General features: G+C 47.4%; 2 protein-coding genes across 3 annotated transcripts in view; one reads left to right on the plus strand and one right to left on the minus strand.

Annotated features, from left to right (window-relative positions):
• Positions 1–8413, plus strand: part of AIMP2 (aminoacyl tRNA synthetase complex-interacting multifunctional protein 2) — a 15619-nt gene extending 7206 nt beyond the window's left edge. The window contains exons 3-4 of the mRNA XM_011996658.1: positions 2395–2626; positions 7884–8413. Coding sequence (XP_011852048.1) covers positions 2395–2626; positions 7884–8272 — 621 coding nt within the window. The 3' untranslated portion in view covers positions 8273–8413. The remainder of the gene's footprint in view (positions 1–2394; positions 2627–7883) is intronic.
• Positions 8414–9041: 628 nt separating this feature from the next.
• EIF2AK1 (eukaryotic translation initiation factor 2-alpha kinase 1) overlaps positions 9042–13166 on the minus strand; it is a 49147-nt gene continuing 45022 nt past the window's right edge. For both annotated transcript variants that reach the window (XM_011996657.1, XM_011996655.1), the window contains exons 14-15: positions 11954–12187; positions 9042–9690 (exon numbers count right to left, since the gene is read on the minus strand). In XM_011996657.1, coding sequence (XP_011852047.1) covers positions 9559–9690; positions 11954–12187 — 366 coding nt within the window. In that variant the 3' untranslated portion in view covers positions 9042–9558. The remainder of the gene's footprint in view (positions 9691–11953; positions 12188–13166) is intronic.

A 13166-nucleotide genomic window follows, 5' to 3' on the forward strand; every position in this document is an offset into this window, starting at 1 on the left:
AAAAAAAAAAAAAAAAAAAAAGGCTTAGCTTTCTAATTTTCAAAGGCAGAGCCAAGAGCATATTCATATTTTTTTCTCCTCTGAATGAGCGTGCCTTTGCACAGAACAGATTCCCAAGGCAGGAGTGAAGTCAAAACAAGCTCTAAAGCCTCTTCTTGACTTCTCAGACCAAGTAGAGGGCAGGGAGGATGTGTAGGCAGAGGAGGAGTGGAGGAGAGTTACAGCCTCTGCCAGTCCAGGCATGGGTCCAGCAGCCTCCGAGCCCTGGAAGAACAGATCTCAGCTTGTTTGCTCAGTGTTCCCCAGAGGCTCAGCAGAGGCAGCCAGACTCTCTTTGATAGCAGGCCAACTTTCAGAACCGTGACTGCCCAAGCACAAAAATCCTACCCGTCCTTTTGAAATGTATTGCTCAGGCCAGTCACAGTCTCATATTTCAAGTGCATTTTGCTTGAATTCAGTTTGCTGTATTACAAGTAAGTTGCATCAGCCGGCTCTCATGACTGAAGTTTACAGGCTTCAGCTAATTTAGGGGAGAATCTGATATGCAAAGAAAGACCATCTCGTTTGTTACAACGAAGTGGTATTTATTTGAGGATGCAAAAAGGGTTTGTCCCAAGAATCCCTACCAATAGCCTCCTCTAGAATGGGTGATAGAATAGCACGACTTAAAAGCCCTAAAAAATGCAAGCATTGTGGTGTCTCACCCAGGGCTGGGATATTTGGTAACCTCAGTACCTCTGCATTCATGTATTCCTTCCACTGCTCCCTCATTCATCCAGTACTTGTTGGCATGCACTGAGGACTCAGATGAGGCGCAACCAGGCCCTCAGGGAGCCGGAGTCTAGCAGATGAGTTTTTGAGCATGAGCAGCCATAACAGTCATTTCTCAGGGTGCTGAGGAGGCGTCTCAGAGCACGTGGTGCTCAAGATGAATTTTGATACCTCAGAAGACCCAGTGTCAAGTAATACAATATGTTCAGGGAACTGCAAGGCATTCCGCGTAGGCTGACGTGGGGGACATTGGTCAGGAGTGGCAGGCGGGGTACAGAAAGCCAAGGAGTTTGGCTGTGAGTGTTCACATCAGTGCATTCGTTATTACGAGTGAAAGTGTAGAAGAAATAAGAAAGTCTTCATCTAAAAAGGCTGTCATGTCTGGGTTTGGATTTATAATAGGCCCATCCCCCTGGACCTCTCATAGTACCCCATGCCAGAGCAAACTGTGGCCCCGAACCATTGCCTGGCCTCTGTACCCATGGGCCACTGGCACTGAGGAGGGTTACCCAGTGGGAAAAAACAAGGCTATGAGTCTGAGCACTTCAGTTAACGCCTACTATGTTAGAATCTCCCCATCCCTCATCACCAATGATACCTTGAGCCAACACCCCTTCTTAAGGGGTTCTTCATGGAAACATCTTAACACAAATTGGCTGTGGTCAGTTGTTGGAAAGATTCAGTAGCTGGAATAATTGCAGGTTAAAAGGGACAAATAGAAGTGTCATTCCTGGCCGGGCGCGGTGGCTCAAGCCCGTAATCCCAGCACTTTGGGAGGCTGAGACGGGCGGATCACAAGATCAGGAGATCGAGACCATCCTGGCTAACACGGTGAAACCCCATCTCTACTAAAAAATACAAAAAAAAATTAGCCGGGCGAGGTGGCGGGCGCCTGTAGTCCCAGCTACTCGGGAGGCTGAGGCAGGAGAATGACATAAACCCAGGAGGCAGAGCTTGCAGTGAGCTGAGATCTGGCCACTGCACTCCACCCTGGGCGACAGAGCAAGACTCCGTCTCAAAAAAAAAAAAAAAAAAAAAAGTGTCATTCCTAGGCCAGGCACCATGGCTCCCATCTGTAATCCCAGCACTTTGGGAGGCCAAGACAGACAGGTCATTTGAGGTCAGGAGTTTGAGAACAGCCTGGGCAACATGGCAAAACCCCATCTCTACTAAAAATAATTTTAAAAAAAATTAGCCGGGCGTGGTGGCAGGCACCTGTAGTCCCAGCCACTCAGGAAGCTGAGGCAGGAGAATCACTTGAACCTGGGGAGGCAGAGGTTGCAGGGAGCAGAGATCATCCACTGTACTCCAGCCTGTGTGACAGAGTGAGACTCTGTCTCCAAAAAAAAAAGTGTCATTTCTGATACGCTGTTTTATTTGACAGTGGAGTCAACTTTTTACTCGTTGGGGATAAGGGGGTGGAGTCAGCTCATATCCCAGCTCCACTCCATCCTGAGCGAGTGGCCTTGGAGAAGTTACTGGCTACAACCTGGAGAAGATGCTAGTGCCTTCTTCATGGAAGTGGAGGAGTCAGATAACCCTGGTTAGGTTCTTAGACTCACACCCGGCACAGTGGCACTCTCCGATTACTGTTATTCGTACATTGTCTTGCTCTTTCCCCAGGATTATGGGGCGCTGAAAGACATCGTGATCAACGCGAACCCGGCCTCCCCTCCCCTCTCCCTGCTCGTGCTGCACAGGCTGCTCTGTGAGCACTTCAGGGTCCTGTCCACGGTGCACACGCACTCCTCAGTCAAGAGTGTGCCTGAGAACCTTCTCAAGTGCTTTGGAGAACAGAATAAAAAACAGCCCCGCCAAGAGTATCAGCTGGGATTCACTTTAATTTGGAAGAATGGTAAGTAGATGGGACTGAGTCAAACTTACACACAGCTGCCTCTTGAACACCACGAGTTTGACCTGCATGAGTCCATTTACATGTGGATTCTTTTCTTTTCTTTTCTTTTCTTCTTGAGACAGAGTCTCGCTGTGTCACCGAGGCTGAAGTGCAGTGGCACAATCTTGGCTCACTGCAACTTCCACCTCTGGGTTCAAGCGATTCTCCTGCCTCAGCCTCCTGAGTAGCAGGCATTATAGGCGCGTGCCACCATGCCCAGCTAATTTTTTTCATGTTTTTAGTAGAGACGGTTTCACCACGTTGGTCAGGCTGGTCTCAAACTCCTGACCTCGTGATCCACCTGCCTTGGCCTCCCAAAGTGCTGGAATTACAGGCGTGAGCCACCGTGCCTGGGCCTCGTGGTTTTTTTTTCAAATAACTATCTTGGAAAATTTTTTGGAGATTTGCAACAATTTGAAAATACTGGCAGACAAACCACATAGCCTAGAAATATCAAATCAAGGCTGTGCGCGGTGGCTCACGCCTGTAATCCCAGCTCTTTGTAAGGTCAAGGCAGGCGGATCACAAAGTCAGGAGTTCGAAACCAACCTGACCAACATGGTGAAACCCCGTCTCTACTAAAAATACAAAACTTAGCCAGGTGTGGTAGCGGGTACCTGTAATCCCAGCTACTCGGGAGGTGGAGGCAGGAGAATCTCTTGAACCCAGGAGGTGGAGGTTGCAGCCAGCCAAGATCACGCCATTGTACTCCAGCCTGGGTGACAGAACAAGACTCCATCTCAAAAAAAAAAAAAAAAAGAAAGAAAAATATCAAAACAAGAAAAAGCTATGAGGCATAAAATATTTACATACTAGTCTATTTAATTTGCTACCACAAAATGTACACAAATCTATTTTAAGAAGTTAAAATGTATCAAAACTTACACACACACTATACATGGCACCACCTGCAGTTGAGAGAAATGTAAACAAACGTGAAGATGAGCATGAAATCCCAACTGCGTAACATTAACTGTAGAACAAACATACTGTACTGCTGGAATAATTTAACAGCCGCCTCAAGCGTGGGGAGTGTCTGCTTCATTCTGCTTCAGACACCCCGTGACACCAGTCATCTAGGTGTGAGCAGCTAATTCACCTCTTCAGGAAATTGCATGTTGCAGTCAAAAGCGATCTCTTGGGAGGCCAAGGCTGGTGGATCACGAGGTCAGGAGATCGAGACCATCCTGGCTAACACGGTGAAACCCCGTCTCTACTAAAAAATACAAAAAAAATTAGCCAGGCATGGTGGCGGGCGCCTGTGGTCCCAGCTGCTCGGGAGGCTGAGGCAGGAGAATGGCATGAACCTGGGAGGCGGAGCTTGCAGTGAGCCAAGATTGCACTACGGCAATCCAGCCTGGGCGACAGAGCGAGACTCCGTCTCAAAAAAAAAAGTGATCTCTTGAGGTTCTTGGGTATTTTCCTCATGTTTTGGGTATGTTTCCATCATGCATTGCCATAAACCTTGACTAACACTGTGGGGCACTTACAAAGTGTCTCTTGTGATACTGAAAGTGCTCCCAAGAAGCAGAGAAAAGCCATGATATTACATGAAAAAGTTGAATTGCTTGATATGTACCAGAGGTCTGCAGCTGCCTCTTCAAGATAAATGAATTCAGTGTAAGAACCATTGTTTTAAAAAAAGGGAAATTTTCGGTCAGGCACAGTGGCTTACGCCTGTAATCCCAGCACTTTGGGAGGCCAAGGCAGGCGGATCACGAGGTCAAGAGATCAAGATCATCCTGGCCAACATGGTGAAACCCTGTCTCTACTAAAAATACAAAAATTAGCTGGGCTTGGTGGTGTGTGGCTGTAGTCCCAGCTACTCAGGAGGCTGAGGCAGGAGGATCACTTAAACCTGGGAGGTGGAGGTTGCAGTGAGCCGAGATTGCACCACTGCACTCCAGCCTGGTGACACAGCAAGACTCCGTCTCAAAAAAAAAAAAAAAGGGAAATTCATGAAGGCATCACTATAGGTGCACCAGGAGGTGCAAAAACCTTGCACTTTTTGCAAAATACCTATTTATCTTGTATTGAAAATGTAGCTTTTGGCCGGGTACGGTGGTTCATTCCTGTAATCCCAGCACTTTGGGAGGCCAAGGTGGGTGGATCACCTGAGATCAGGAGTTCGAGACCAGCCTGACCAATACGGTGAAACCCCATCTCTACTAAAAGCACAAAAATGAGCCTGGCATGGTGACCTTCACCTGCAGTCCCAGCTACTCGGGAGACTGAGACAGGAGAATCGCTTGAACCCAGGAGGCAGAAGTTGCAGTGAGGCAAGATCGTGCCAGTACACTCCAGCCTGGGCTACAGAGTGAGACTCCATCTCAAAAAAAAAAAGAAAAGAAAATGCAGCTTTTATGTGGGGTGCAGGATTCCTGTTAGAAAGGCATATCTATAGACTCTCATATGATTTGAGAAAAACCAAAGTCATTATATGACAACTTGAAGCCAAAGGAAGGTGAAAGATCTAAAGCTGGAGAGTTTAATGCCAGCAAACGATGGTTTGATAATTTTAGGAAAAGGTTTGGCTTTTAAAAATGTCAAGATAACAGGAGAAGCAGCTTTTGCTAACCAAGAGGCAGCAGACAAGTTCCCAGATGCCATTAAGAAAATCATGGAGAAGAAAGGATACCTGTGTCAACACGTTTTTAATGCAGACAAAACTGCCCTAATCTGGGGTGGGGGCGGGGAACCACAAAGGACATTTATTAGTAAAGAAGAGAAGTGAGTCCCAGAATTGAAGGCAGGGAGGGCTAGGCTAACCCTCCTGTTTTGTGCAGGTGCAGCTGTGTGTATGATCAGGAGAGCTCTTACCTGTAAAGCTGCTAACACCCAAGACTTCACGGGAAAAGATAAACACAGCTGCTCGTCTTTTGGTGGTACAACGCCTGGACAAGAACCCTTTTTCTGGATTAATTCCATTGATGCCTTGTCCCTGAAGTCAGGATGTACCTTGCCAGTAAGGGACGCCTTTGAAAGTTCTTCAATGCTCCAGTCACTCAGAGCCCCATGAGTTAACACCAAGGGTGTCAAAGCCCTCTACTTGCCCCCTAACACAACATGGATCAAAAAGTCGTAAGAACCTTTGAGGCTCATTACACACAGTATTCTGTGAAAGAATTGTCAGTGCTATGAAAGAGAACCCTGGCTAGACATGCCTGTAATCCCAGCTACTTGGGAGGCTGAGGCAGGAGAATTGCTTGAACGCGGGAGGTGGAGGTTGTACTGAGATCGTGCCACTGCACTCCAGCCGGGGTGACAGAGCAAGACTCCATCTCAAAACAAAAAGCAAAAGAGAGAGAACCCTGATAGAACATCTTGAAGAGTCTGGAAGGATTACATCATTGAAGAGGCCATCGTTGTATACAAAGCTGTGAAAGCCATCACGGTGAAACAGTACATTCCTGCTGGAGAAACCTGTGTCCAGATGTGCGTGACTTCATAGGATCTACGACAGCCAAGGAAACCAAGAAATAGATCACAGATGGGGCAAAAGTGGGTGGTGAAGAGTTTCAGGGTACAGATCTTGGAGAAATTCAAGGGCTGACAGACACTGCACAGAAGAGTTAACATAAGACAGCTTAATGGGGAGAAGTGTTTCCAAGCCAGTGCCAGATGTTGAGGAAGAAGACCTAGGAGAAGCCAGGCTGGAAAACAGATTTCCATTAGACAGTCTGGGAGAAGGCTTCTGATCATTCGAGGCTGCTTTTGACTTCTTTTATGACCTGGAGTCTTCTATGATACAAGCAGTGAAACTAAAGCAAACGGTGGAAGGGTTCATGCTGCATGGAACTATTTTTAGAGAAATCAAAAGGCAAACAGTCAGACAAATTATGATGTATTTCCCCAAAGCTACACCATGCTTGCCTCTCCTCCTTTCCTGCCTCCCTTTCTACCGCTGCCACCCAAGACAGCAAGACCAACCCCTCTTCCTCAGTGACATGGGCAGTGGGATGAAGACCTTTAAGATGATCCGCTTCAACTTAATGAATAGTAAATTCATTATCCTTTTCTTTTTAAGAGGCAGGGTCTTGCTATGTCACCCAGGCTGGAATGCAGTGGTACGGTCACAGCTCACCACAGCCTCAACCTTCTGGGCTCAAGTGATCCTCCCACCTCAGCCTCCCAAGCAGCAGGGACTACAGGTGTGAGCCACCATGCCCAGCATCCTTATTATTTTCTTAACATTTTCTCAAGTTTATCGTAAGAATATAGCATATGATATATAGACCATACAAAGTGTGAATCAACTGTCATAGGTAAGGCTTCCCATCAGTAGTAGGCTGTTAGTGCTTAAGATTTGGAGGAGTCAAAAGTTTTATGTGGATTTTCGCTGCACAGCAGTGGGGAGTCAGTGCCCCTAACCCCCACACTGTTCAAGGGTCAGCTGTACTATATGATGAGATACGAGGCAGCAAGGGGTTAGGACATTGTGTGGCATACCGGCCATACAGCGATTTGCATCAGGTCAGATATTCTAAGTCTAAGAAGCCTGTGGGTTAGTTCTAGAGGAGGAGCAGAGATGAAGCACTGCAAAGATGCCCTTGTTCCTCTGCAAAGTTTAGGGTCTCTGAGTGAGACACAGCTCAAGTTGGGACTGTGAGCCTTGGAGGAAGGGGGTTCTGTCCAACCAGGCAAAGCAGGGGAGTCATGGCTATCACAGCCATCTTGCCCTCACATTCTAGAACTTACTATCATAGGGACATTGAAATTATCTTCTCATATGGCCACAAAAAGATAGGATGTCATGTACTCACTATCCCACGGATGTAAGCCCCTTCTGGTTATGCTGATATGGAAGGAAGCGAGTTCATGTCATTCATACCTTAACTGCCCTCAGCCTCACAGAAAGCAATTATGAGGCCAAGAGCCTGGGAGATGCAACTCCTGGGTTTCCAGCCCTCAGCCCCCAAATCCTTAGGCAGCAGGGATTGGAGCAGGTGGTCTGAGGTCCCTTCCAGCTTCAGAACTGTCATAATCAAATACCAGGAATGGCTCTTTGGTTACTTTTTTAACATAGTTTGCACTTAAACCCTTTTCAGTATTAAGCATCTTAAGAGACTGACTGAAAATGTGATGTTCTTCTTGAAAACACCCTTTCCCGTGTCATCAGTCTGTGGTGTTTGGTGACTGTCCCCTTCCCCATTGTGCAAGTACTTCCCTCACACGGCTGCTCTGGTGATGCTACCTTGCGTGTGTTTTTTCTTTTCAGTGCCGAAGACGCAGATGAAATTCAGCGTCCAGACGATGTGCCCCATCGAAGGAGAAGGGAACATTGCACGTTTCTTGTTCTCTCTGTTTGGCCAGAAGCATAATGCTGTCAACGCAACCCTTATAGATAGCTGGGTAGATATCGCGATTTTTCAGTTAAAAGAGGGAAGCAGTAAAGAAAAAGCCGCTGTTTTCCGTTCTATGAACTCAGCTCTTGGGAAGAGCCCTTGGCTCGCCGGGAATGAACTCACCGTAGCAGACGTGGTGCTGTGGTCTGTGCTCCAGCAGACCGGAGGCTGCAGTGTGACAGTGCCAGCCAACGTGCAGAGGTGGATGAGGTCTTGTGAAAACCTGGCTCCTTTTAACACGGCCCTCAAGCTCCTTAAGTGAATTCCGTTACCGATTTTAAAGAGTTTAGATTTTAAGAATGGTGCTCTTTCATGCCTATTATCAGTAAGGGGACTTGTATTAGAGTCAAAGTCTTTTTATTTAGGCCAGTTGTCAAATGTCAATAAAAGCATCATGTAATTTGTGGTTTTCATTTTATTTAAAATTCAGCAAAATCATATGCCATCTACCGTGATGACTGCCAACTCCATGGCAGACCCTTTCTGGGATTCAAAAACCACTTCAGATCGCTGCCTCTGAGGGATGTACAGATTGGCTGGGGAGTTGAATGCTACAATAAAGGAGGAAGTACCAGGGAACAGTGCAGGGCAAAGGTGGGAAAGAGATCTGAGCTGCCTGGAGATCACCTGGGGTGAGGAGTACAAAGCTTTGCAAAGGTGTGGTTTTGGAATGACGCTAAATTGAAGGTGGAGAGAACAGATAAAAAGATTGGAAGTTGCGGCCGGACGTGGTAGCTCACGCCTGTAATCCCAGCACTTTGGGAGGCTGAGGCAGGCAGATTACGAGGTCAGGAGATCCAGACCATCCTGGCTAACCCAGTGAAACCCCATCTCTACTAAAAGTACAAAAAAATTAGCCGGGTGTGGTGGCGGGCGCCTGCAGTCCCAGCTACTCGGGAGGCTGAGGCAGAAGAATGGCGTGAACCGGGGAGGCGGAGCTTGCAGTGAACCAAGATCGCGCCACTGCACTCCAGCCTGGGCGACAGAGACTCCATCCCAAAAAAAAAAAAAATTGGAAGTTGCACACTGTACACTGTTAAGAAGTTGAGCTTTTATCTTAGAGGCAGCAGAAGGTTTGGAGCCAAGGAATGAAATGATCAGGCGTCCTTCAGGTAATGAACTTGGCTGCAGTGTGAAAGGGGTAGGAAGACTGGCAGCTGTCAAAACTGGAACAGTCCAGTGAGTATGTGCAGGCCTGGGCTTGGGCAGTGACGGGCACACGTCAATTTCTGTGGTAGAACCTTCTAGAGAAAGACCAGACAGAGGGTCAACAGAGTTGAAAGGAAAAAATAATTGAGGATAAGGTCCAAGTTTTTTGTTTCAGAGACCATTTAGGTAGGAAATTCAGGAAAAGGAGCTTGTGAGGCAGGAAAGGAAGGAGCACCAGCTTGGGGCACTCTGACATCTTTAAAAAGTCTTGTAAAGGCTTACTAAATACAACTAAGAATTATACCAACTATACCCTAATGAAGATTAAAAATTTACATTCCAGTTAACTACCTTAAAAGTTAAGTCCACTTTCATCCTACAGATACAGCCTGAGGAAGGTTAGACAGGTACGCCCCCATCCTTTCTGTCATCCCTCACCCCTTTGTCTTGAGAAAGGAGGTTTAGCTGCTTCTTTAGTTCTGCAATTTCTTTTTCTTGCTCTATTATCTTCATCTGTAGAGTGAAGTTAACCTGTAAGGAGAAAATATTTTAAACTCCATTAAAATAACTTACTACTATTTTTTTTTTTTTTTTTTGAGACAGAGTCTCACTCTGTCGCCCAGGCTGGAGTGCAGTGGCGCAATCTCGGTTCACTGCAGCTCCACCTCCCGGGTTCACGCCATTCTCCTGCCTCAGCCTCCAGAGAAGCTGGGACTACAGGCACCTGCCACCATGCCTGGCTAATTTTTTGTATTTTCAGTAGAGACAAGGTTTCACCATGTTAGCCAGGATGGTCTCAATCTCCTGACCTAGTGATTTGCCCACCTCAGCCTCCCAAAGTGCTGGAATTACAGGCGTGAGCTACCGTGCCTGGACTGTGTTTCCCCCTGGACCTGTTTTTTGTTTGTTTTGAGACAATCTTGCTGTTGCCCAGGCTGGAGTACAGTGGCATGATCTCGGCTCACTGCAACCTGTGCCTCCCTAGTTCAAGCTATTCTCGTGCCTCAGCCACCCAAGTAGCTGGGATTACAGGCGCTCTCGTACAAGCCCAGCTAGTTTCTGTATTTTTAGTAGAGATGGGGTTTCGCCATGTTGGCCAGACTGGTCTTGAACTCCTGACCTCAATTACCACCTGCCTCAACCCTCCAAAGTGCTGGGATTACAGGCATGAGCCACCACACCCAGCCAAGGTTTCATTTTATACAAAAAACTTTTGCAAGATAGTAGAAATCCTAAATAACTATGGTTATAAATATTAAATAACTATGGTCTCTAATAGCTGTCTTAACTGAGCATTAGAAAATCCCCTTCATGTGTGAAGATAAATGTTTATACTTAGTTTTAAGAACCACATCTGTGGCTGGGCGTGGTGGCTCACAACTGGCTAATTTTTGTATTTTTAGTAGAGACAGGGTTTCACCATGTTGGTCAGGCTGGTCTTGAACTCCTGACCTCATGATCCGCCCGCATCGGCCTCCCAAAGTGATGGGATTACAGGCGTGAGCCACCGCGCCTGGTGCTTATAATTCTTAGAGTAGACAGGTGGTAGGGAGTCAACCTGCTTACGTGGACAGTGAATACAAGTGTGCTACTGGCATTCAACCTAGTGCTTGATACAGTCAGGGAACTCTGAGAATGGGTTTAAATATTTTGTTTGCACCAATAGGAGTCTAAGCTCAACTATTCACTGAAACAGGATTCACTATATATTTTGAGACGGAGTCTCGCTTTGTCGCCCAGGCTGGAGTGCAGTGGTGTGATCTCGACTCACTGCAACCTTCACCTCCTGGGTTCAAGTGATTCTCCTGCCTCAGCCTCCTGAGGAGGTGGGATTACAGGTGTGTACCACCATGGCCGGCTAATTTTTGTACTTTTAGTAGACAGGGGCTTTCACCATGTTGGCCAGGCTGGTCTCGAACTCCTGACATCAGGCAATCTTCCCACCTCGGCCTCCCAAAATCCCATGCCTGGGATTACAGCATGAGCCACCCCGCCTGGCCAGGATTCACAATTTAAACAAATTCTATTTTAAGCTTCATATTTTCCTCAGCATTAAAAAGAAAAACATGTACAGAGACCATGTCCAGGGCAGCAGCTGCAGCCAGACCCCCACACCAGGCCACCCCTGCCTCTCCTGGGTGGTCTGCAGTGGCTGTGTACTGCGCAGGGAAGGCAGCAGCCCCCCTGGGGCACACTCTTCAGCACAACCCGGGGAGGTGCCAGGATTTTCTACAACCCGAAATTCTGAGAGTGCTAAACTCATCAGTGACCAAAACACCCTCAAGGGACCCGCCCACCACTTCAGGGCTCACCAGCCCTGCCAGTGATGAGCCCCTGACAGACACCTAGACAGCCCATAACAGCAGGCAGGTGGTGAAGAGTCAGACTTTGACATGGACATTTAAAGGCCCAGCCATCAGAAGGGGCAAACCCGACGGGCCCCTCCGGCCTTTCTGGGGAAGAGTCACACCCACCAGGCCTCAGGAAGCTTTCCTACCCGGCCTTAGCTGTGGGGTTGGCCCCCGGCCCTCCACTCCTCTTTGTGAACACCAGCAGATACCTCCTGTGCCTGCTGGGGCCAGCCAGAGCTGCTACCCTAAGGGGAGTGAGTCCTGCGAGCACACCCTGCAGGTGAGTAGCAGCAAGTGGATGAGAACAAATAGGCCCCGCCTCCAGAACCATCATCTGCCTCTTCCACCCCCAGCCTCCAGGGGCACCACCCACCCCTTCCTTCCCCAAGAGAGGAAATAAAAACCACCTTCACTCCAGGTCCAAGAAAAACAAAAGCACATACATTTCCAGAAGTTTGGAAAAGTTCGCTCTGCAGCAGCTGAACAGCAGATGGTCTCTGCGATGAGTTCCTTCTCGTTAAGTGCTGGATATACTTGGCTTGCACTGGACACCTTTTACTGAGGGATTCCGGCAACTGACCAGTTCTTAAACCTGTTAGAACTTCTGCTCGCTCCATTTCTGTTCCAAATGGCTGAAAGAGCTCTAGCAGGATCACACCCAAGCTGTACATATCTGACTGGAAAAAGAAAAAAAGGGGGAACTCAGTAGTGAAATACAGAGTGAGAAGAACGTTTCCATTTCCGTGTTCCACCCTCCAAACAGAAGAGGGTTTCTAAGAATGAGGATATACAGTCACCCACAAGGCAGGGAACAGAGCAGGATGGCTCATCAGAGACAGGGACTTTCACAACCCCAAAAAGGGGCATCCGTGGGCACGCAGAATGGATGGTCAGGTGGAGGGCAGGGATAATCCCCACCCACAGCAGTCACGACCATACAACTGTCTTCAGCACCCCGTAACAATCCAGGCCTGACCCAGGGAGAGGGACATGAGCTCATGCCTGCTAGTGTCAGCTGCGGGGAAGCCATAGTGGGTCGCGGGTTCTCCTCCAGTCTCACCTCTGCCTCCACTCATACTTACCAAGTGTCCTTGGTGACATTTAACAAACTGCATAAAATCTGTGATACTACTCCTAAAAACAGATTTTTTTAGAAAGGTCTTCACTAGACAAGATTTTAGGGGCAGCCATCATTTTTTCTGACAGCTCTTTCCCAATCACTAAAAAGCTCAAGGAGCCATCAAAAGGAAGAAAATTTTACTAGGCTGTTGTTTTGAAAAATGGATTTTAGCATTTCTTCAAGGAACAATGGGGATTCAAACTTTACAGCATGTTCATTCTATTTCAAGGGGAGTTAAGGGGCAGGCTTCCCCTTGGCGTTTATTCACCGAAGCCTGAAAAAAAAAAACAATTAGAAGAAAGGCTGAACACAGGCTTCCATGAATTCTAGCTTCCTGAGGTGAACAGTGATGTTTTAAAGGGAAAGCTCATTTCAAAATCGATTTAGGCCAGGTGCAGTGGTTCATGCCTGTAATCCCAGCACTTGGGAGGCCAAGGGAGGAGAATCATTTGAGGCCAGGAGTTTGAGATCAACCTGGACAAAGCAAGACCCCATCTCTACAAATAAATAAATATATATATATATATATATATATT

This window comes from Mandrillus leucophaeus, unplaced genomic scaffold, assembly GCF_000951045.1.
Source record: "Mandrillus leucophaeus isolate KB7577 unplaced genomic scaffold, Mleu.le_1.0 Scaffold521, whole genome shotgun sequence".
In the NCBI taxonomy this organism is placed as follows: domain Eukaryota; kingdom Metazoa; phylum Chordata; class Mammalia; order Primates; family Cercopithecidae; genus Mandrillus; species Mandrillus leucophaeus.